Here is a 21,792-nt window from a genome sequence, read left to right on the forward strand (position 1 = left end):
TTTTCGAAATCATCGCTTGAAGCTGGCGACAATCGAGCCGCCTTAATTTTTAATCTCGGCACGCGACTTCAACTTAGTTCTTGATGTGAATAAACATACCAAGAAGATATTCAATGAACTGAATATGGGCGAGGTACTGTCGTTATCATGTGAAATTAAATACGCAATTAAACGCTCAGAAACAAGGTATTTTTGGCCAGTTCCCTTTCGACGGGCTGTTTTGAAACTGAACAATTACGTACGATAAATGTATTTAGGAGCGCATACAGGGAAAAGGGATAAAATGACTTTTGTCAATAAGGGTGATAATCGGGGTTAGCCATCGGTAGCCAACAATACATATCACAAAAAGACACAATAAAAGCTCATTAATAACCTTACTATAATGATCGGAAAACGCCGCACGAAAAGTTTGACATACCGTCAGGTCAGACGCAAAAAGGTTGTTCTATACACAGTGGAAACCACAAGTCACGAAAGTGTTGAGACAAATATAAAAGTTATCAATGGGACCTCTGACTTTTGGCAAAAGTGTGAAATTCTCGGAGATTAGCGGTTTGGAGGAATCGATAATCTCTTTGTTAGGCAACACGTGTTTTCATTCCTACTCGTGACCAAACAAGTTAAAGACTTGTGAATAAATAGAGCAAAAGAGAAGGTAATTTCGGAGCTTGGTTGTGAAATTAAGATAGATGTGCCCTTCTACTTTTGGAGAGCACGGCACAGAAGAAAAAAGATTTGAATAATTTGAACAATCGCACCTCAGACCTTCGGATTCCGCACTCCGATGCTCTATATGATGAGTTAAACCACCATCAGTTATTGGTTCATGCGTATTGAAAATTAATCTATCAAGACTTTTCAGGGATAGCACGTGGCACCCTACGCAATTTGAACGTGCTGATCTCGTAAATTTTAAACGTTGTGCTTTGACATCGCGTCCACGAGGCAGACAGGCATGGCCTTGAGTGATTTTAACACAGATATCAAGCTCAGAAAGATGGTAATGTTTGGCGTCGTTAATGAGATAAAGCGGGCTATATTTTCGTCTTGCCTCGAGCTTGGGATAAACAGAAAATTCTGAGATTTTTTTCTTTGTCCCGTCGTTGATAAGAGAAAATAAATGGTTTGTAAGGAGTGTAACACTACATACCCTAAGTTATGTTTGCAATTCCGTCTTTTATAAACCTTTCAAACCAGCCGATTTTATCACTGACGACCCCTTCCGCTGATTGAAAATTTATAAAAACATACTTTACCTTGGTTTCCGGAGGTAAGCACGTACCTACGTGCTTGTATGGTCGCTTCACCTCATTTGCGTTTCTAAGATACATGTAAAGGATTGTCAATACGATGTAGATTATCGACATCGACTGATTATAAAACTAATGTTAACTTTGCAAAGAAAAAAGTTACCCCTGGGTTCTCTGGCAGCAGCAGATAACATAATTCGAATTCCTATACATTGCTGCGTACATCTGCGGCATAACAAGGTGAACAGTTTCCAAAGTAAATTTGAGAAAGATTATGTCATACAGAGTCCTTCAAGGAATTTGAACGATGTGCTAAAAATTTATTCTATTTTCAACTGGAAGATCATAACACTTTGACTGTTTGCTAAAAGCTACACTTCGATCAGCAGACTAATAAGGAAATACATTAGACCCTTTCATAGGTTGGGAAGCTGCAACGTCACACTTCATTAAATTGGGTTCTTAAAGTTTGAGAAAAAGCATGAAAGAGTTTTTAACTCCTCTAAGATGTCTACGTACAACGTAAGGTCGGAAATGTCTCCATATAGAGCGTGGCGTCGATAATTTTCGACTGCCATGAAAATTAGAAATTAGAAAACTGGAATGTTTTACCACGATTTGATCCAACCAAAACAGTGGGCTGATAAAAAAAAACAGCACATCGTAACACCTTCGTTATTTTAGACTAAAGTGATCCTAAAGTTTTTTATTTGTTTTAGATATGTGAATAATAGCGAAGAGGTTGTTGATTATTTATGATTTTTGACAACACAATTATCCTGTTTAGAGAATCTGTCAAACCAGAATAAAAAATGTTCTATTTCTGACATACATTGTTAAAAATATGAATTCGAAAAACACCAAAACTTTGACATTTATATAAAATTTTAAATGAACTGCGATTCTGACCAATCTTCACTACGGTGTTCTGTCAGCCACGTGGTGGAGTCTACTCTGAAATACTGAGCTTAAGTCCCTCTTGATTTGATTAGCATTGGAAAATGATGTTTGAATTGCAAGTAAGTCTTACGGTCACGAAAGAGGCAAACTAGTTTTAACTTGTAAAGTTCGGAAAAAACTCCATCCCATTCATATCATGTTATACTTTGAGATAAGATAGAGAAACTATACCACTGAATTACGATCTTGAGTTCTATTTCATGATTTACGCTTCCTCCTTATTCTTACGAAATGAAGCAGTCTTTCACAAAAGATTTATACCACGGAGTAATTTAGATGGTGTGGCAAAAGGGCGTCGCCCCGACACTCGCGCCAGCCTGTTTTTCAACCGCGGACGGTTACTTCCTTGTTCCGTCTGTCTCAGTTGTCTTCACCGGTGTTTCGCTGGTTTTCTTTTGCAATTTGCCGCGAGCCCAATCAATAAGTATTTTCCAGCGGAAGCTCTGAACAAAATCCCGGACTTAACAGTGTTAAGCTGCCGGTCACACATTGAGACGTGGGTGATGCTTCCTCTAGAAGTCATGAAAGCGCAACAGATTACCGAAGTCAATGTGTCATAAAAACTTTCGCGTAAATAAAAGGGGTTTATCACCTCAGCCACATGGACTAGGCGGTCTTTTATTGAAAAATAACTCCACGGAAGGGGGTGGGGAGGTGGAAGGGGAGGCGAGAGAGGGGGGGGAGGGGTAAGAATACAACTCAGAATTCTTGGTAGAGGTATGCCGCCAAGTTGTACAAATTATGTCGAACCATAGCATTTTCTCGGCCGTTTTCAGACTTGGCCCATGAAACTCAAGCGCGTTTTAGACCTGTCTTGTAAAGTAATTTATTTTTCGAATACATAACGCTTTGTTGTACGGTTAGTAAGAGTGACTGTGTGTTGAGGTCAAGAATTGGTAAAACTCAGCTTGAACAGTACACTTTAGTCCCTTCTCTCTCCATCACCATAAGTTTGGAGTTGAAAAGACAACTAAATGCGTTTGTATGCCCCCATGGTTCTTTTGGTTGACTAGTAAAGTTATTGACTATTCAAAATCTAGTTATTGACTAGTCAAGATCTAGTTATTGACTGGTCAAAATCTTTACCCGTTTTCAGACCTCAACCTATCAAGGCTATAAACGCGACTATCCCTCCCCCTCCCGCCCAGTCAAACCTGTCCCTCTTCGTTTTTTGGTCAACCGTTCTTGAAGCTTGTTGGGAATGTGAAGAGTTACGAGCATAAAAGATATTATCCACAAAGAATGGAAAACTCCTTCTAAAGAATCACGTAAGACATTTATAACCAGCAATTCTCAAATCCAGTGACACGATCTGGTCCATTTTATATTTCTATATGTTAAAAGACCTCTTAAAGTTAATTGCAGATGCCGGGTTAGTGTATGTCAGTTAGGCACTCAAAACAAGTAGAAACCAATGACCGAAATTAATCAACACAAGGGTTGAACGATTTTCGCGGTTCAAGACATTTTCCAGGACCGGGACGGCTTGTGTTCATTTCTATCACCTTTCATCAGTGGCAGATTTATCTCAATTGTGATTAGAAATAAAAGGAGCCGGCGATAAACAGGAAATTTTGGCGACAAAAATCTGCGAAACGAACGCGTGACAAAAACGGAAACGCTACTCACTGTGTGGGTTCGCTACCCTCTCGCATTTGGGACAATTCTGGTGAATGGCCACTGTTTCTAGATTTGTTTCTGGATGAGTGTTGAACATCTCCGCTTTCAAATTTCCATCCAGGACTAAAGTGAATTCAATTTATTTCGGACCGTACACACATACAGACGTCGGCATAATTCGAAACTGTCTTCAAGGTTTTTATAATGCCATTAACAGTCATATCAAGTGTTTTCAAGAGTACTATTTCAGACGATGTCCGGTCATAAGATATCCCTCTTGAAATAAAACTAAAGTTGTCTCTATTTTGTACACGTAGTCACGTCGCTTATTGCTGTAATTCCTAATTGGACTTGTGTTTTTACAAAGAGAAAGGAGAGTATTTTTCTTGTCACTTTAACGTTAGTACGTGACGTGCAGCTCCTTTCTGTCCTTTACTTGTCCCGCGGATAAATATTTCCATATGATGGGAAGCTGTGCAGGGTTTCGGCGGTTTCTTTGTAGTTTTGAGTGCATACAACTGTGTCAAACTGTTTTGCCGTTCCTGGGCTTTGTTTCTCGCGGGTCAAAGTGTTGCAAGGAGGTATCAAAGTTTCGCACGTCTGAAAATGTCCCGTTTCGTCGAGTTTGTGAACGATACTGTGACGGGAGAAACGAGAATTTCAGTGTTAATGGCTGTAAAAAAGGTGTCTGCGTGGGAATTTACCGCGCTAGGAAAAAAAAGGTTTACTAAGTAAATAAACACTGCTAATGGATTGCCTTTTACATAAACAGTCTTCAATATTTGTAGAACAGCTGAAAATAAAACAATTGAGCTTGATTCGAAAGTAATTAGCTAAAACACACAAAGTGAGATTCTCAAGAGCGTCCTTGAGAAGTGAGACATGATCTAAACACGGTGAACGCAAAATGGCGGCGGTTGTAGTAATTTCCGATATTTCAGGATCCCTCACTCCCTCCTATCTGCTAAACGTTAGTACCGAAAATACAACGCTTTGGGCTCTTCCGACGGCAAACAGCCGCGTTTTGATAGACACCTCGGTATATTGGTTGCAAACTTCAAAGAAAGCGACTGGAAGTCGCACAGTGTAGCTTTCCATGTGATGACAGATTCCCACAAAGGGTGGGTTATTTAAGAACTGCCGCCCGACAAACCAGACGTAAATCGTATCGTCCAGAGCCATCATAAATATGTATGAGTTTTACTCCACAAACTTCAACTATCAGCCGCCGGCTTATCCAAATCCTTATGCCTATAACGGGCCTGATATGAATTCATCGTGTGCACACCGGTTTCCAGGCTATGGGTTCCATTCTCCAGGCCCAATACACACAACTGCTGCTGTACCAAGCTACCAGCCTTGTGAGCGAGTTTCGAACGTCTCAAGATTGGAGAGCGTGAGAATGGCCAACAACACGCCCTTGCGTTCAGATTTCTGCACTAAAACGCTGCACCATTTTCCACCCACTCCACCACCAAACATAAACACCATCAACTGCAGCGACGAGCCGCTAAAGAAACAAAGCATGGATAAAATGCTTGAGGACAGCGATGAAGGTAAGACAAGCTTCCGTGTGTGTTCCATCGATGACGAAAAGTTCTTTCTCTTGCCTTAATATGAAATGACCGATTGAAAACGGCTTTACGATTTAATTGTTTTTATAACTCGACCTTGTGAACTATTGATTGAATATTCTGAACTAGGAAATGAGTTTTTAATACTGCTAGCACTCCGTCTCAGAGAACTTTGGGTCTACAGTGCTGTCTGAAATTTCGTGCCACATGATCAAGGTACTGTATCATTGAAAGTGTTGCTCGTTGCCAAGGCCAGAGCAAACATGGGACAAAATTACGCTGCATTAGAAAATTAGACATTATATCACCATTAACTGACAGCAAAGGTAAGCTCGAGTATAAAATCAATAAAGTGCGCACTCTTTTACCGAAAGCAGTCGCGTTTTCCAGGAATGCATTATTACTTCAAACAATGAAATGTAACTAGCCTTTATAGTCTTTTGTTCGTGTTGGTTTTTCCCCATACCAAAAAGAAATGGAAGAAAATAGGATAAATCAGCCCGCCTTAATCCCGCGACTCAATCAGCAGGGTGTGCAAAAGTCTGACAGAACTATGCTTTGATCCTGCGAAATGATTTGATTCTCTTCTACTGTACGTGTCTTTAAACCCTAATCTGCTGTAATATGGCAAACCGTTTGAAAATCCATCTAGTTTCTTTTTTTGGCAACGTTGTGTGGACTTCTTGAGAGTGACAAAAAAAAATTCTAAAGAATCACCTGACCACCATTAAACAAGTGACAAGTACACAAGGTTGATCCACTCCATACACCAAAGATAACTTATTTTTAATTTCGTCCAGTTCGGGAACAATTAAAGGACCAGATTTTACTACAAACCAGCTCTAGCGAGTTCGCATTTCAATGTGCTGCAGATATTTCGTCTCTTGAAGTTGTTTACTTGAGGAAATTGCAACTGTGCGGGCTGAAAATTATGACACCGCTAGCGGGCGTCATGAACTTTGACTATCAAACGTGATGAAACAGGACATCCTTCAATATTTTCACAATGCTTTCTCTTTTCAAGTTCTATATCCTGATAACGCCTGAAAAGTATCACCTGCACTGGACACCCGAGTTTTTCTGATCGGGTTTGCCTTTGCGTTGACGGAAAGAAGGCTGCGATCTATCCTAAACCAGACTTCTTGACTACATGTCGGGACTCGAAATAGAACTTAAAAAATGCCTTTTTTATCTAATTCTTTGCAGTGAGAACGTGAGAAATTAGGATATGACGTGTTACATTTTTAATCCCACTAGTTAACAAATTGAATAATTAGAAACTAAGGCCTACAGGATTGGAATATCAAAGAAACAAAAAGAAACCCCGCAGGCGAAAATGTCGGCTCTTTTTAAAGAAACTGCACGAAATACAGGTCTAAACAGAATCTTTAGATCTATTAAAGATTAAACTGTGGGAACTTCCCATTTCTACGGATGGTCGATATTTTCAAATATCTGCAATGTCGCACGAAAAAAATGATCACATTGAGTTCAAACCTTAATCATTTAAGTGGATTCATAGGTGTGTATCACTGATTTACTTTCAATTCTGCATTTCAGCTTGTGTAATATTTTGAAGAATTGTGTGATAGTGTAAAGCATTACAGAGGAAAAAAACTTCAAATACGGCATACCTACGCAAAAGGCAAAGTAAAATATTCCTTAGACCTCTGCTCCTTTTAAATCTACACGATAATAAAATTGTATAACAGGTCGAAGGTTCTTGAAAAAGCAATATTTCCAAGTAGAGCTACCAGGCGTAGATCACGATTTAGGCTGAAACCAAAAATTTTCATCCAAAATATAAAACAAACGACAATGTGGATGTCGCGTAAAAATTAATAGAATTGCCTTTTTCAACTGGGTGAAAACAGTACTTCGTGAAAGAAAAGCTCTGAAGCTTTCTCCTAATTACGTAAGATGTCTTCAGACAGTGTGTTTGGTTTTAAAAATTTCTTTCTTTCTTTTATTTCATATGATAAAATAGAAGGTTCCAAAAACAAGGCAAGGAAGGAAAGAACAGTATTCACAAAATATCAGCTACACGAACTTGAAAAAGAGTTTGGCCGAAACAACTATTTAACCAGACTGCGTCGATACGAAGTGGCTGTCAGTTTGGACTTAACAGAGAGACAAGTGAAAGTATGGTTCCAGAACAGAAGAATGAAATGGAAAAGAGTACGAGGAGGAATACCCCCCAAGAAAACTGCTTATGCGGATCAAATGGATCTGGCAATTTATTGAACAGTGGTACGAAAGATTCTAATTTTTCGTCATAAAGTTATTGGTGCAAACTTAAAACACTGTAAGGTCTATTGATCAAGAAATTATTTGCCTTTTGTTACCAAATGTTATGAAGGAATTTTTCTTTGAGTTCATGTTCTATATTATTAAGTGAATGAACGAAATTGCATTTTTCAAAGTTTTGATCAATTCTTCCTCCTTCAGACGATGGTTAAAATAACAATTTTTTTTATATATATAGAATTACCTAATTGATTGAAATAGGATTGACTGATTTTAATTTAAAACCAGCACCGCACCATGCACTCACTTGTTAAATGGTTTTTCTTCAACCATTGTCTTTTACATTTAATTTACATTCAACAGCACTGTATCGAATCTCCCAAAACATCGAATCAAACCCGACCTTCGATGTCCCATAATTTCCTTCAGGAAGTGTTAAGCTCATAAGGTATAACACTTGTGCAATTTCACCTGATTTATTCTCCAATTAACAGGAATTACATTGGGCTAACAAACGCTAAATGCTCAGTTTTAGAACGTTCTTTTCATTTGTTTGTTCAAAGTGAAATACTGTACATCTTCTTTGATATAATCATTTTATTCAGAGAGATCAGAAGAGTTTATTTTAGTTATGTATAGAAATGCACATAATTTGGAGAGATCACACATCAAGAATGTCTGTGTTCAGCTATTTATTGTTTATACAAATTATTTACAAGAATGCTTTGAAAAAATATTTACCACGATATAATGCGTTACCGCAAGCGTAGATATATGTATACATAAAATAAAAACAGTGTGATGTAAAGTTAGAATAACACGAATAAATGTTTAAAATGATACTGATAGACTTTTTCTTCCCATGTTTTTCTCTAGCTAAACAAAAACGAAACGAAACGAAGACATGGGTACTGCCAACGAGATGTGACATGCATACTGTCGTAGTTTACTATGTGACACATTGAAGACACGGCATGAAAGGCGAATATATAGGCTTCAAAACTAAGTTGTTTCCATCTTTAAATTTAATTTCGGTTCGAAATTTCGTGATATTTCAAAGCTCCCTCGGTGTCCCATGAAAAAAAATTCTCCTCGTGAAACAGAATTTTATTTTCTTTCTCGTAGCCTGAGCATTGAAGGTTTCAGTTTATTTTATCACTGATCATCGGATTTGATTTAATTGTCCATGTACAAATCTAACGCCTTTTCTATCCACAGACAAAATCAGTTATTGACGGAGTCTTGTTACTTTCACCCAGTGCCTCAAGGTTCCTGACCCGTTCCTTCGCCCATGTTCAAAACAGCATTCCTTTTTTCACTAAGCTTGAATTGTAAGAAGAAATCGGTATTCCAGATTTAAACTGACCTCTGCTAGAAAGGTATGGAAACTGGGTTTCTTGAAAGGAGAGAAGGGCAAAGTACTCTAACGAATTGTTGACCACGTAAAAAAATAAATAACTTTACACAGTTCACCTTTCCTATGATTGGTGAGAATTATCGTAAAACCGCCGTTTACGACCGTTTCAAGACCTGAGAAGTCAGGCCACATTTCAGTCGTCAAATCGGTTGTATAATGACAGATTGAAAAGTAGACAGACGGTAATGACTCGTACTTCTATTTGAAAATGTCTTTCACTTTGCGGTTTGTTCTCATGCAACAAGAACACCTCAAGCTTGCAAAATGGGATCTTATTAAAAGAGGTAAAGATGATATGAAATAACACGAAACCAATGATTAAAAGAAATGTTCATCCTTAAGAGTTGTATCGTCGTAAAAATGATGGGGCCACCGTTCTGAGACTTTTACGCATTTAACAGAGTCTGAGCTACAAGTACATGCAAGTCGAGATATCGTTGAGACAGTTTTTGTATGTGGCAAAGGATGGAGAACTAATTTGAAAGACATGGATCGCGCAATAACAAACATGATTGCTGCGGGGTAAGAACGGTAAGTATTACAAGATGCAAAAGTTGTGCCAACCGTTTGCATGTGTCATCTCCAAATTCAGTGACAAGAAACAGATAAGCTGATCTTCTTATCTTTAATCTCCGGTTTTGTTGGGCTATCATTGTAATTTGGACCACCAGCCACGAGACACATGTTCTGCACTAAGACTGATCTTCAAAAAGTCTTTATCTGTACAGCTGTATCTTGAAAGTGTCAACGTCAATGTAGTGACTTCACGGTCACTGCAAATGAACAGTGGACCTGCAAATAGCAACCGATTCAAGGCTGTGAGAGATTAAAACTTATAGTCTTGATGTTTCGCGACATTTTTCAGCGAAGCTTTAGCATCTTCATTGATTCGTTTTTTACGTTTCTTAGCTTCATTTGACGTGAACGCTTTGTTGCTTGTTTGTCGTCGGTACTTAGCGATCATCGTCTAAAACCTCTTTCTAAAGTATGATCAACCGAACAATTTTCAAAGTATCAATATGAATTTTCTTCGGCTTTGGAAATTGCTGTCGTCCTAAAAGTTGTCAAAATTAGTGAATGCGAACGAATCGAGATCATATGATATGTGTGTGGTTAGGAAGTTTGACCTACAAATTGTTTTTTTGAACAAAAATATCCTTGCGATGAGATAAGCGTTATGGCCTTTTTGGTAACGGTTTTGGGAAATTTATAGTATCATTTCACGTGTGGTGTTTATGACTGTTAGAAAACAAAGCAGCTCTCAAATCACTTTTGAACGCTGTTCTCAGGTGGGCTGATAGTATTCCTGATTATACACAATAATGTACCGTGTGCTGTGATCTCACCGCGGCGATCACATCAGAGCCACAAACTGGAAGTACTCGGAACCTAATTACAATCGCTCATGTTTGGTATTTTTAGAACATTGTTGTCTAAATTTAATCTTTAGATTCTTTTTCCTGTCTCTGACGTTAGGTTGAGATGTTGCAAAAAGTCGTTGGCTCAAACTTGCCACTGATTTGTTTACGGCATACTTCAGTTTGTAAATGGCTACTTTACAAGGTTTAGAGCCAAAGAAAAATTCCTAATCGTGGGTCGACCATTAAACACCATAAATAGTGTAACCGGCAAACTTCTGTCTAAAGAAATAGCTATAGCGTATCCATAGTCGTATAGTATTCCACTGAAGCTGTAACTATCAGTTATCAACAGAAAATCATTGTTCCATCATCAAAGACAAATCAGCTGATGAGCATGGTTTCCACGGCAAGAAAATTTGATTTTGAATAAGAGAAAAGATTAGTCTTCTTCATTCACTCATAGTGTATTTAATATTACAAGTAAACTGTCATCGCACTACTTTTCGTTGACTCATTTGCATTGTCTGTTCAAATTTTTCGCTGAATCAAGGATAGTTTGAGGAAAAAAAGCAAGAGGTTATTTGATTTGTCTTGGTGAAGCCTTTGCTAATGCTCGGAAATATATTTTAAGGGCATAAGTTGGATGAAATAAGATACATTTAATTGGAGTTTCTGAGGAGTAAACGATCCAGATTTTTCTTCACTGGTTTGCTTTGCAAGTGATAAACTTAGGAACTTCTTCGTAAAACCCAATACTTGTTTCAGGTTGTGTTGAAGCCTAGAGAAACGGAACAACGGAAAATATATGGTGTAGAGACTTAGACACTAGGTAACATGCCGGACAATGACTAATGAAGCTAAAAAACACCGCGTAATAAAGTTACAAGCTGTTAGGAAAGGAGTTCACATCAAACATGCTGAATCAAGGTTAAAACTCGTAACAGCAAGCTGAGGCTGTTTCAGAATTACCTCTTCGTGAGTAAGAAATATGCCGACACGCTAGCAGAATATCTTATTGAGAGAATAGCTAATATTTTGTTGAATGTTTGAGGGGGCAAGAGCGTGCTAATAAAGGTTAACTGACAGATACTCAGTTGGAAGAGCAAGGTCTCGCTGGCAACGCTGAGAAGTTGCAAAAACTCTGGACTCTACGGGTTTCTTCACCTCAGCGAGAGATTAAGTTAACATTGGTGCGACTGAGTTTGAGGAGGCAAAGATTCAATTGTTCCCGAAAATCACACTGTGGATGAGTGACAAGCTATTAACAACATACCTTGAGTATTTCAGTCAAAATTATTGCTCTCGTCACCCAACACAAGAATCAATGTCGTGACATGGGCAGGGTATGAAGTACTAAGGTTAATTAATTTTCAAGAACTTTTTTCCGGGATTCTCATCAACCTGTTAGCACAGCTCTAAACAAGCGACCAGATAAGCATTGTTGACATGCTTAACTAAACCTCTGCAGTTTCTGCACTCACGACTGCAATTAGAACTTATCACATAGAGATTCGAGCGCCACAAAGACTGTTGATTTTAAGCAACTACACATTGATACTTCAGTCTTAAAAACTACACTAGCATTGATAGCTACAAGAAAGACTCTGATAAATTAAAAGTTGGAAAATGAAATCCATCTGCCCTGTCCCTGAAAAATTTTATCCTTTACACATAAGAGAAAAATTTGCACAGCGGGGAAATATATGTTTACGGAGGAACACTTAATAGTGCGGCAGCCGGCGACTCCATAGACTTGTTATCCGGATGTTGTTAGTCAATCCAGGCCAGTTAGTGTCTATGCATCATTAATCTTCATTTGTACCGCGCAACCTGACGTGACTGGCTTGAGTCCAGGGTAAGAAAAAGAGACTCTCCGCTAATAGTTCAAAATGGCCAAAGGTATTCTAAAATGGAACAACGAAAAAAAGTTTGACCTGTTCTTCCGAGGTATCTGATCAAATTATTTCATTTAGTTGCAAAACCCTTCTATCGCTAAACCCGCGGACATGCGACTCTTTCCAAACCAGTATAAAACGAAAAAGATGTAAGAATGTCTCGGATTCCAGTGTGAGCAACTCAACTCAATTGACATGTTTTAAATTGAGGTCCAACTGGAAGAAACTTCTTGAAACAGTCAAGCGGTTAATATCAGTATATCTCCTGAAAATTGGTACAACAAATCGGATGTGGAAAACGTTTCAAAAAAAAAAGAACTACCCTGCCTTGTGAGATGCCATTTTATCTAAATGAAATGTAATTCTTTGAAATCACTGAGAATTTTCATCCTACTGAGAAAATAATTGATAAGTAAGGAGCTCCACTAAGGAGCTCTTTGCCTCTCTTAACTATAGGCCAGGAAGAATGGAAAGAATTGTAAGAAAAAATAAGCTGCCGGTCCAAGTATTTCACATCAAACAGAATTTTACATGAACGATAAAAGATCTCAGTGTCAATTAAGAACAGTGACAATTGGACTTGTTCCTTCATAGATGTGATGAGCCAGATAGAAAACGTAAAGGAAAAAAGGATGCTTCTCTCTATGAGCTGTTTTCGTAAACAGGAAGACTGTATCGAGATCGCGCAGTAAATTTTGCAGCAAAATATGCCTCTCTGCAGGGAAAAGTCTTGCGCATGGTCGGTGCTCAGAGAGAAGACAATGAGTTCACATCTGTTCCGCATTTTGCGAAATTTTCTTCTGAACTTTGAAGTGATACGTCGGTGCTCTCTTTGTGAATAAGAACGGCTGGGGGCCATACTACCTGTGGTTTTTTAATCACTTCGACAGCTCCCTTAAACCGTGATAATTTACATTGAAAAATATTTCCAACTCTATGTACGCAACGAAGAAACGTAACTCGAAGAGAATCGGTTGACAATTCTATATAAGAGCAAGATCTAAAAGAAAGAGAGAGAAGATTGAAGAAGCATAGAAACGAAATTAGTTTCAAAGTATGATGGTAATATGAAGTACACTCGGTATTCATCAGATAACGAGGCCTTAGCGCAGAATTTCCAATCAACAAAGATTTCTCCGCGCGTGTAGCTCCTGACCACAAATTCGGCTCTCTCTCTCACCAAAGCGAGAATTTTCAGGTTTATTTAGTTTGTTCATTTTCCAATATTTGCTTTCTCCAAGTCAAGCACCTCCTTGAGAGCCTTGTTGATTTTCAATGCAATCAAAAGACGGCTTTGTTGACATGTAACGCTGTCTTATACATGATTTGACAGTCACAATCTGCGCGGTGTATTTGTGTCAGGATCGATTTCAGCGCGCATTCCCCGACCGGCCAAGTCTCAGCGAGAGAAAACCCTGCTAATTACCTTTGATAGGAAAAGCCTGTACCGCGACGTGAAACCCAACCGTTTTCTATTTTGTATTCCACGCAAATGTATCCAAGAGCGTACGATGTTCAGCCTAGTTCGTATTCCTACCCTCCGCAGAATTATGCAGGAGCAGTTCACTTTCCTTATGGATATTCTCAGTCGCGATTTACTAACTACAGCAACGTTCCGATACAGCCGCAAGATCTCTCAGAATTGCCGCGACACCCTCCACCTCCACTTTCGCACCTAACCGAGCAACTGAGTGGAAACCATCGCGCTCAGACAGAAGATCGGCCTTCGTGCATGCTTCAAGAAAAAGGTTTACCAGTTTTCTTCCGAGTCACTTCGCGTCCGCTTGATCGACGTAGAAATCGTCGAGGATCAGAGTCCTTCGACGACGGCGTTAAAGGTAACTTCCCCGATTGAATTGGTTTCCATGCAAAATTTCCTGCTGTTTTCCTTGTATTGCCATAATGGTATATGTTACTAAAACGAAAACAGAAACTTATGTTTTCTTTGTTGCACTTTTCTAAAGGAGATTGTCGTTTTATTTATCTATAGTTTCAACAGGACTTGATACAAATACATGTGGGTATGTTTAAACAGGAAAGATTCGGAGAAAGAGTAAATACTCTGTTAAACAGAATGCCAATAGCTTAAGGATTCACAGAAGTAAGACCACGAAATCAAACTCTTATTTTCATACATAACATTGGCTACTTTCCATGCAAAGCTTCCACTTTCAATAAAAAAAGAAAGAAAAAGACATTTCCCAGTCATGCTGAAGCGTGTTTCGACGCAAATATATAAACTGTCACCAATCATACATTACAACAATTACTTTTCGAACTCATTTAGATCAACAAAATCTCATAATTAACACTTCTTATTTGCTCTTTAGTGATCGCCACTCGGTAATAGCTGATCAAACGAAGGAAAATCCTTTAGATCTTCATGTTGTTTGACAGTTTCAATTGATGAACTAAAACAACAAAGCTGACTAAACATGGAGGGCTGTTTGTGAACGTTACGCTATTATCACGGAATTTCGGCGGCTTAGTTGGCCCATCATCTACCAACTCACACTCAAAATTTACAGTAAATGTCAGAATACTTTTACTATTATTCCTACAATGTGTGTACGTTAGGAATGTGTAATCTTGTTGTAGACTAGAAGCAGAATACAACCACTGAAGACCTGACTTCCCGAAGGGTTTCACGTAGTAAAGCTCGATCACACCGTCATATTCACCAACTTTGGATTGTACTAAGAAATCTTTCCACTTCCTACTTAGTGACGTAAGTTTTCATTTTCAATTTGGAAAACGCAAATTTTTAATCGAACACCACAAAAGAATGTTTTCTCTAATTGCACGTAGTAACAATTTGAGGTTATCAGTTAGCCGCCGGGAAAGGAAGTACACAGAATCTTATTTTGGCACAAGGCGAAACACACTTTTTATGATAGCATCAAAGACCCAAACCGGACCAACGACTTTCGGAAAAGATTCAAATTTCAAACTGAACTCTTCTTGATCACTTAAATTTTTATTTGTCTGTAATGAGAGTTAAGTTCGCCATTGCAATAAGAAATGCAACTCTTCAAAGCTGTGGTCTATTTTGGTGGTCTAATAACACCCTTTCGAGTGCTTTAGTTGCAAATTTCTCCAACCTGTGGTTTTAACAATTAATCATACTTGAAGTTGGCCACAAGAGAAGCCGCACATCAATGTAAAGAACAAGCTTATTGACGGACCTGCTAAAAGCCTCAACAGATTTGATGTACGGAGACGTGATCCCTCATCCAACTCTAGTGTGTGAGCTTTACAAATTTTCGTAGTTTATGAACCATCTTTGATATCACCTTCATTGCACAAAGTAAGAGCTACGGAGGTCAGGATTATAGTATCAAAGAAAAAAAGTTCAAACTTAACAGACTCAAACCTCAGTCCGACAAGAGAGAGTCATAAAATTCATTGTTGACAGAATTTGTGCAATAATCTGGTACCGATTTCTGTTTGTAAATTACTTCTTGAAAGACCAAAAACAGATCCACAACAGTCTGCACTTGAGCTGAGTTGATTGTTATATTTATTGGTCTGAAACAAGTTAACTTCTATTAAGCTTGATGTTCAATTTTGAAACTTAGACTATTTGTTCAATGTGTTACAAGTTGGCCTCACCTATGAAGATCCATCTCAGATAAGTAAACACTTTTGATTCCTACAGAAAGCAACTATGTTTAAAAAGAGAGCCTTAAACACAGCTTTACCGTTTCCCAATAGCTCTCATTGTGAAAATGTTTGGGAAACTTTTGTCTGCTTAACGAGGAATTGGCCTTCACGAGTTCCAAATAAAAACTTGTTCGCAAAGCAAGCTGTATGCAAAGCAGGGCATTCTCTCATTGCCTTACTAACAAGAAAGTCTCTCAGTCATTTGGAATCGAATTTATTTTACCATTTCTGGCTGAAGATAAGACCCTTTTTAATTCTTCTGTACCAAAATGCATAACTGCGAAATGTTTATGAAAACTGAAGAATATTTGGTTGACCTACACCGCCTTTCGACTAAGGAAGATCCAGTTGATGTAGGCTTTCGAAAATGTCCACATTTCTAAAATCAATTTCTGTCTGGTTTCCCTGGACAAGAACGAATAGCTTAGTAATGAGAATGGCTAATCCTTCAGTTGACGCCTAACAAGCATCAGTCCGAGAATTTAAATGCCTTTGTTGGCTCACGCGATTTCAAAGTTAGGCGCTTTATTCTCTGAAATACCGTTACTCTGAAGATAATTAACTTAATAGAACGGGGTGGTAAAGAATTCTCATCTAGGCGAACGCAAAATTGACACCCCCAGCTCTTACTTATGAGCATGCGAACCAAAGAAAGAACCAAAGTGAAAGATGGCTTGAGTACAAGAGAACTGATCATGACTCCAAAACAATAAAGCTGAATTCCATTGTTTTGCACACCAAGCAACCCAAAACTTTAAACAAAAGTTTCAACTCATTAGGCTCGACACTTTAACCGACACAAAATTACAGAGAGAATAGTAAGCTTTCTGCCTTATCTCAGAAACGGGAGATCGAAAAAACCACAAAAATGTTGATTTTAGTGGAGCGTTTAGGCGGTTGAGATGAGAGGATTTCAAAAGGCACCGAACTTCAACCATCTCTGACGACGACACAGCCCTCTACAACCCCACCTATTCAAGTGTTGGTACTTCCTGTATAGTGATGGAGTTTCTGAAAAAATTCTGAAAGACTGAGTAAGCCTAAAAGAATTACTATATTTGATTAAAAAGGGAGGTTTGATAATGATATATCAGCATTCTTTGTATCCAAATTGCATAATGTTTTCTTACGGTGAGTTCAAGCCATCTGAAAGTCATCAAAATGGCGCACCCGCATATTTCGGCGCTGAAAAAGTAACGCCATTTACGTGGCTGATTTTTTATTTTTTACGAAGCGGCAATTGATTGTGGGGAGATTTCTTCCTGCGAGATTAGAGTTAACTTCTTTATTGAATTCCTGCAATAGATTTAAAGAAGTCCAACCTTCCAAGCAAATACGGTTTTGAAAGAGAAATGCCCCGAGGCTAAAAGAAACGTTCACGTTCAACATTGTTTGTTATTGTTGTGCGTATTGTCTTTGTTGAGGAAAGTTTAGACTGAAGAAAATAAGAAAACAAAGACGAAGTTACCTAAATGGATCTGATGGAGTCGCGTTACCTTTTACTGTGTTTTATCTTCTTATCTCTCCATGATTTTTGATAACTGTTTTTCTCTGGTGAAGACGTTAAATCAGTTTATCAATTTATGCTCACAAAGAACTCCTTTGAGAAAGAGAGGCCTGAACGACCAGCGTTTTTCTTCCGAACTCGAGAATTCATCAGATTGAGTTGCAGTTCATCTTCCTGAAGACTACCGCGATGAATAATGAACGTGCCCTACGAACAAAATCTCTAGGATCTGTAGTGTAGCCTTGAATCAATAGCTGCCATTTTGGCACAACAGAAGGCGCTCGCGTGTGAAACACAAATCAAATACCGTGTAACGCATATATAGAGCATTTAAAACATGGCAGCACAACTGATTCAGCACGCAAATGAAAACATGGAATGACGCGCGACTGTTATTATCACCAAATTTTAAAACGCAAGTGTTCCGAGCAACAGTTTATATGAAAATGACTACGGTAAATCAATACTTACTCTTAGCGCTCGGAGTTCGGCCTTCGAACTTCATCAATGACTCTTGCTCTGCCGCGTATCATGGCGGCTTCCTTTTAACTCTAAACAGACCAATGCATTGCTGCTCCCTCTTCCTGACTCTTTGCATGACTACTAACTAAACATAATGGCTCTTAGCTTCACTGCGTGAAGATCCCAAACAACTCCGATGCGCGCAAGCATTCCTACAGAGTCTGTATTTTGAACTATAAGTATCCAAAACAAAACCTCGACTGGAAAGACCATTAAAAAGCCGCAGTGGAGATTTTTTGTTTAAATGAGTTTAACATCTGAGTTAATTTATTTTGAGAAAGGGAAAGAAGTTGATTTGCGAGACTCCCTGGCGCGCTGCTCAGCAGTATCCCCTTGAATTATATTTGGTCTTCCTTTTTGTATTTCTAAAACAGATTTTCCCAGTTCTGAGGAACAAACGGGGTCAAGTACGGACACTAAGAAAAGAAAAGAGAGGACAGCTTTCACAAAACATCAGCTTCAAGAACTGGAGAATGAATTCCTTCGTAACAATTATCTAACAAGGTTGAGGAGGTACGAAATTGCAGTGAGTTTGGACTTGACCGAAAGACAGATAAAAGTTTGGTTTCAAAATCGGCGAATGAAATGGAAGAGGATAAAAGGGCAGCCTTTACAAAAAAGGGGGAATTATTCTGTTGAGGATGAAGAGGAAGAAACAACAACATGATTGCTTATGGATCAAATAAAAAATACTTTAAAGAAAGAACTTGTGAATCCAAATTGCGTTGTACACCAAAGGGAACTGTGTTCTGTTGGATTTTCTCCACGGATTTGGAGACACAAGCTCGATAACTTCAAGGAAATCCAGAGATTTGAAAGGAAAAGGGCGAAGATCATGTTATTTAGTCAGAAACAAGGGAGCTAACATAGGTAAAATTAACAATTTTTTTTTAACCGTTAATTTGTCGTTCGGATGGAGGTAATATTAAAAGGTAACGCGGCATGGCAATCCATTGAATACAAAAAAACAAAAATTGCGGAAATGGTAAAGAAAATTGTATTTTTTATCTATGTACAGTCTGTAAACCTCTATCACATATATTTTGAATTGTAACTCGTAATGAAAAGAACACGAATGCTGATTTAAAATGACAAATTTAAAATACAGCGGAAGTCGATTGGAATAGGTTGCAAAAGACTGAGAGGAACAAAGGCAATATAATATAACCTTTGTCGTTCTTTCTTTATTTTCTGAATCCGTAAAGCCTCATTATTTTAAAATATAGAGAATTTCAGTATTGTAGCTAAGCTTAATGTATCAGTTTGTAGATTTCTTGTTACTCGTTTAGGGGAACTACTACCAATACAGAAGGTGTCAAGTGCCCGGCTTGCTCGTTTTAATTAGATTCCGAGACCGAGTGGTCTATGTGATCTATGTTGATGCACTTATCTGTTGCAGTGCTATATTTTAAAAGGAAAACTGAGTTACTTTACAATTATTTATCCAGTTTTAAGGGATGCAAGTGGTGAATGATTCAATTGACCTTTTGCGATTGTGGAGCTACAGTATTCCAAGATTCGCGAAAAATATATCAGTAACTTGAGCACAACTCCATAGTAAATATTATTGAACAACGTCAAACCCAAATCTTAAAAATTGTTGTAAACTTAACGCCGATATGGATATGTTTAATGAACACCCTATAAAATTAAATCGTCACTGCAATGTAAATTCACTCAAGACGGAAGGGCCGATATTTCAGGACCCATTGAGGAGCTAAATACAAAAATTCACAATGTCATAAAACTTTGCAGATTGTTTGACATGTAAAAGCCTTGGCTTCGACTCGTAATCTAGTTGGTAGTTGAATACTTTTAAAGAAAAATATGATTGTCAGTTTCTCCTTTAAATGATTAACTCTCCCTGTATAGTCTGAGTCGCTATAACCTCACTAGTTTATGTGAAAGTAAATATCACCAATAAATTCCTACAAGACAGTAGTCTTCATTAACAAATTACTCAGTGTAGGCTGACCATTTGAAACTCGTCGCGGTAAAGTGAAGCAATTGTTAGAATTGATCATAACGAAATGCAAGTCCGTATAATTCTATCGATCGCAACACAATGGAGCAAATTGCACCAAATTTTTTTGCCTGAATATTAAGAATAATCGTTCAGGAAAAAGACATCTGGAAATATTTCATAGGCAAGCTGATCACCCTAAGCGCTTCCGACGAGAGCAGGGGTCAGTGTTTCTGACGTGCCGGCGGTTTGTGTTAAACGCTGACTTCAAAACCTTGATGATAGTCTGTCTGATGATATGTAATCGATACACGATTCATTGCACGCCCCCTCCACGTTGAAAGAATCTCAGTGGGACTCTAAAGGTCTGCCAAGTGCAAAACAGTTGGAATTTTGGGCATTTTTATTAAATTTCAGTCAGTCGGACCGGTATAAAAATGTTGGAATTGTGATTTTAATGAAGCCACGGCTTATGGTTCCGGTTACTCTGCATGTAATCTGGAATCCATTTGGATCTTTTCAATCCTTGGCCATACTTGTTCCTTCTTGCCTAACTGTTTTCTCTCTTGGATTTTTGCGTCTTAACGAGCTAACATTTTGTTTTCCCTTGCAATATTTTATAATTTTCCCCATCCTTGTTCCTACACGGTTTGTTTTTTGTCTCTTTCGAGTTTCTTTATCGGAACGAACGAATATTCTGTGGTCATTTACAGTCCTTTTTAATCTTCTCCATCCTCGATCCTATTTGGTTTACTACCGTCTGTGGTATCTCTTTTGCGTTTTTCTATCCGAGCGAGCTGATATTTTTCACCTTGTTGAATACGAATTTGTCCAGACATTAAGATCTCATGGTACCTTGATATTCTAGAATCATAAAATAAAAAGCTATTATTTGTTTGACCAAAAAGGAAACTGCAACGTGTTGCACCTTATATGGACTAAAACAGAGGCTGTACTAAACAAATATTGTTGTGATCCACTTTTATAAGAAAGATGAAATATCTGAAAACAGATTTTTGTCAAGCAAATTAACCTTTCTGTCTGCCTCGTTTCGTTCTATTCAATTAAATTTCCGTTAACGACATATGAGTTAATTTATCATCTTCTGGGGCAAACTGTCTGTAGTTTATCTTGATTGAAATTTTGTTTGCTTGATTTTTCTTTTCTTGTTGTTTCCTTTATGTTTTTGCTCTTTTCTTGTAGTCATTTTTTACAATCCTCTTCTGAGGCAAGCACAAGATAGCCTTCACTGTCAGCTTGTTCTTTTAATTGTCCTTGAAGGAAGTCCTTATTTGCGACTCCTCATTACGAAAGGATCTAATTACCTTTCACTGTGTTCAAACTTAATTAAACCCAAGAGCTAGGGCTCTGTGTCCGTTTAGTTGTATAAAACGAACCTAATGGTGATTTAATTTTTGTATACAACATAAAACGCTCCGGAATGTCTCAAATTGAAGGCTCATCAAACTGTTGAACAACAACAGAAAAACAGTGACTTTAATTTCTGCTCTCTACAATTCGAATGAAAAGCAGTGCATTTTTGTGGGAAAAAAGAAACATAAATTGTAATGGCGTTGGAACTTTAATAACTTTGTGTCTTTAAGTGAGAACGACGCAAACGTTAGACATTGCACTTTGCAACATAATCAAGCTTCACAGTTACTTGTGCTGTGGAGGTTCGAGTGCAAAAAAAGCAATTAAAGTTGAACTTAGAATGCAGGTCAATAACAAAACCAATGGAAAGTCCCAAGTGTCCATAAAACAGTTATCTTGATCAATCAGAGGTTCAAATATCCTGATATTTTATTGG

The 21,792-nt window shown here is 38.1% G+C and overlaps 2 protein-coding genes and 1 long non-coding RNA gene across 3 annotated transcripts; 2 read left to right on the forward strand and 1 right to left on the reverse strand.

Annotated features, from left to right (window-relative positions):
* Nucleotides 1-2,594: 2,594 nt before the first annotated feature.
* LOC136283847 (uncharacterized) lies at nucleotides 2,595-18,178 on the reverse strand. The gene is made up of 3 exons (XR_010718948.1): nucleotides 17,969-18,178; nucleotides 3,843-4,470; nucleotides 2,595-2,725 (listed from the first exon to the last, which is right to left on the reverse strand). It is a non-coding gene; the product is annotated as an uncharacterized lncRNA (long non-coding RNA).
* Nucleotides 4,981-8,810, forward strand: LOC131780875 (homeobox protein MOX-1). Its single transcript, XM_059097474.2, has 2 exons — nucleotides 4,981-5,389; nucleotides 7,395-8,810. Exons 1-2 carry the CDS (start codon nucleotides 5,023-5,025, stop codon nucleotides 7,649-7,651), a joined length of 624 nt encoding a protein of 207 aa, XP_058953457.1. The 5' UTR covers nucleotides 4,981-5,022; the 3' UTR covers nucleotides 7,652-8,810.
* LOC131780874 (homeobox protein MOX-1) lies at nucleotides 13,690-19,952 on the forward strand. Its single transcript, XM_059097473.2, has 2 exons — nucleotides 13,690-14,165; nucleotides 18,394-19,952. The coding sequence occupies exons 1-2, from the start codon at nucleotides 13,820-13,822 to the stop codon at nucleotides 18,684-18,686; spliced, it is 639 nt and encodes a 212-aa protein (XP_058953456.1). The 5' UTR covers nucleotides 13,690-13,819; the 3' UTR covers nucleotides 18,687-19,952.
* The last annotated feature ends 1,840 nt before the right edge of the window (nucleotides 19,953-21,792 follow it).

The sequence above is a fragment of the Pocillopora verrucosa genome, chromosome 10, assembly GCF_036669915.1.
Source record: "Pocillopora verrucosa isolate sample1 chromosome 10, ASM3666991v2, whole genome shotgun sequence".
NCBI lineage: Eukaryota > Metazoa > Cnidaria > Anthozoa > Scleractinia > Pocilloporidae > Pocillopora > Pocillopora verrucosa.